At 49.2% G+C, this 3,032-nt stretch overlaps 1 protein-coding gene across 1 annotated transcript; it reads left to right on the forward strand.

Annotated features, from left to right (window-relative positions):
* Positions 1–1,402: 1,402 nt before the first annotated feature.
* LOC108769601 (uncharacterized) lies at positions 1,403–2,170 on the forward strand. Its single transcript, XM_018520681.1, has one exon. The coding sequence runs from the start codon at positions 1,403–1,405 to the stop codon at positions 2,168–2,170; it is 768 nt and encodes a 255-aa protein (XP_018376183.1).
* Positions 2,171–3,032: the final 862 nt, after the last annotated feature.

Here is a 3,032-nt window from a genome sequence, read left to right on the forward strand (position 1 = left end):
GTAGTCTCAAGCGCTGTGAGTGGCTCGTGTCCAATTGAGCCGTGTCCAACTGGGTACCTCACCGTTACCTACGGTACAGCCGCTGCTTCCTACTTAACCCTTCGGGTTTTAGATCAGCTCGTCGAAGATGACGGTGCCGAGTTTCCTCTCGCAGTTCCCGTTTTACGTCATCAGACGTATGTTGACGATTGCGCTTTCGGCGTAGACGATCAAATTCTTGCTCGTCAAACTCGCGATCACTTGATAGAGTTACTAAAGAAAAAAGGCTTTCGCCTTCGAAAATGGGCAAGCAACGCCACCGCTTTATTGTCGGATCTCGATCCCGCAGATCATGGTTTAACTCATAAGGTTCTTCAAGACGACGAGCACCTTAAGGTCTTAGGAATCCTTTGAAATCCGAAATGAGATATTTTTCAATTCCACTTTACCGTACCGGCATCACCCGGACGAACCAAACGAGTCATTTTGTCGACCATCGCCAAGTTTGTCGATCATTTAGGATGGGCTACTCCCGTCAGTATTACCGCCAAAATTTTTATGCAGCGACTGTGGTCACTTCAATGTCAGTGGGATGACGAAATTCCCAGTCAACTTCTTGATTATTGGTCCGACTACCATCAACAACTTCCGTTTCTCAACGCCATTAGCATTCCGTGCTGGACAACTTACGGATCTCATACTTTACAGTACGCCCTTCATGAATTTTCGGACGCCTCGACTGCGGCTTTCGTACCGTCAACATAAACGGTTCAATCCCCATCTCTCTTCTCGCCGCCAAATCAAAAGTGTACCCTCTTAAAACGATAAGCGTCCCGCGATTGGAGTTATCCGCTGCGTTGCGTCTCGCTCGTTTGATGCATTTCGCGCGATCAGTGCTCCAACTCTCGAATCTCGAGTGCCACTACTGAACGGACTTCACCATTACACTCGCCTGGCTGAGTCAATCCCCTTCCCGATGGGAAAACCTTTGTCGCCAATCGTGTTTCGGCTGTGCAAACCCTCCTCCCTGGAGTTTCTTGGCGTTATGTTTCGACGCACACCAATCCCGCGGACTTCGCTTCATGCGGTCTCGCTCTCTACCATTTCAAAACCCATGCCTTATGGTGGTCAGGCCCTCTATGGCTACATCACCCTCCCGAATCCTGGCCGAACTCATGCCCTCTGGTACCCACCGAGATTCCTCTCGAACAACGCCCGGAACCACCGGGATGTGCCTTGCACGCTACGCCCAATTGGGACCTCGCGTCGCGTTACTCTTCGTGGCCACAACTGCTACGAATTACCACTTACCTGTACCGCTTTCTAAATCGATTCCGACGCTCTAAAAATCCGCCAACAGCTACCGCGACTTTGCTCTCCGAAGAAATTCAGAACGCAAAACGCTCAAAACTTATAGTCAGACATGTTTTCTAACGAGATCGTTGTTCTGAACCAAAAGCGCTCGGTACCGAAGAGCATCCCGCTCTCTGTTCTCAATCCGCATAAGGACGAGGATGGACTCATTCGTATTCGAGGAAGACTCCGTCGAGCTTGCCTCCCAGGAGCAACGAGGAATCCCATCGTATTTCGCGCGCATCCGCTATTGATACTCATTATCCAGCGTCATCATCTGAGAACGTTGCATGCTGGTTCTCAATTAAAGCTCGCGTCATTGCAAAACGAATTTTGGATTCTCCGGGCTCGCGCCACCGTTCAATCCGTCCTTTATAAGTGTATACCTTGCACACGTGAACGCTCCGACATACCCGTCGAACTCATGGGTGACCTCCCGGCTGCGAGAGTCAACCGCACCGTTCGAGCCTTTATCCATACCGGCGTCGATTACACAGGTCCGATCGCTGTCCGCACGGCGCCCGGTCGAGGGCATAAATCGCAAAAGGCCTATATAGCTTTATTCGTATGCCTCACGATCAAAGCTCTGCACTTAGAGCTCGTCAGCGATTACATCTCTCCTACATTTATCGCAGCGTATCAACGATTCGTTTCTCGTCGAGGATTACCGACGTCCATGTACTCTGACAACGGAACCATATTTCATGGCGCCGATCGCGAATTGTCAAATGCACATGCCGCAGCAATACGCGATCCTAATTTCCGCAACCGACTCGCTTACGATGGAACCGCGTGGTACTTCCTACCCCCTGCGTCGCCGCACTTCGATGGCCTGTAGGAAGCCGGCGTTAAAAGTGTTAAACATCATTTAAAACGATGCATCGGCCTCCACACGCTAACTTTTGAAGAAATATCTACGCTACTCTGTCAAGTCGAGGCGTGCCTTAATTCGCGTCCGATCGCTCCCGTGTCCGATAATCTCGACGACTATCACGCTCTGATTCCCGGTCATTTTTTGATTGGAACCTCTCTTACCGTTCCCACCGAACCAAGTGTGCTTGACCTTAACGAAAACCGACTTTCGCGTTGGCAAATGGTCCAACAAATAACCGAAGGTTTTTGGAGGTCTTGGTCTGGGGATTACTTGCATACCCTTCAACAACACCCAAAATGACGCGTGGTCCAGCGACTGCCCAAAGTTGGCCAAATCGTCCTCGTGCGTAACCCTCCGGCTCCACCGAGTCAATGGGAACTTGGCCGAATTACGGCGTGTCATCCCGACGATGACAATTTAACTCGCGTCGTAATGGTAAAAACATGACGTTCCGAATATAAGCGATCGATTGAGAAACTCTGTTTTCTATCCGTTACGATCAATATCGAAGATTCAAAAGATTCCATCACGGCGGGCGGAGTTTTCACTGAAAGTATCTGATGTTACCTGTATCCTGAACCTTAAGTTTAATTGTATTGCGTCACGATGTTTATATTCTGTATGAAACCATTTTCGTCGTTATACCATGATTGTATCTTGCGTGCTTTAATGCTAATTATTTCGAATGCCAGCATCCGAGACGGATGGTATGTTCCGGAATCATCGTTAATTTAAATATATTCTCCGGGACGACGAGTCAATAGTTCATCGACACCGTTCAAAACACGCGTATATCTCGCTCCTGTTCTAACCACGCTGTCTATCT

This window comes from Trachymyrmex cornetzi, unplaced genomic scaffold, assembly GCF_001594075.2.
Source record: "Trachymyrmex cornetzi isolate Tcor2-1 unplaced genomic scaffold, Tcor1.1 C3973669, whole genome shotgun sequence".
NCBI classification, from domain to species: Eukaryota; Metazoa; Arthropoda; class Insecta; order Hymenoptera; family Formicidae; genus Trachymyrmex; species Trachymyrmex cornetzi.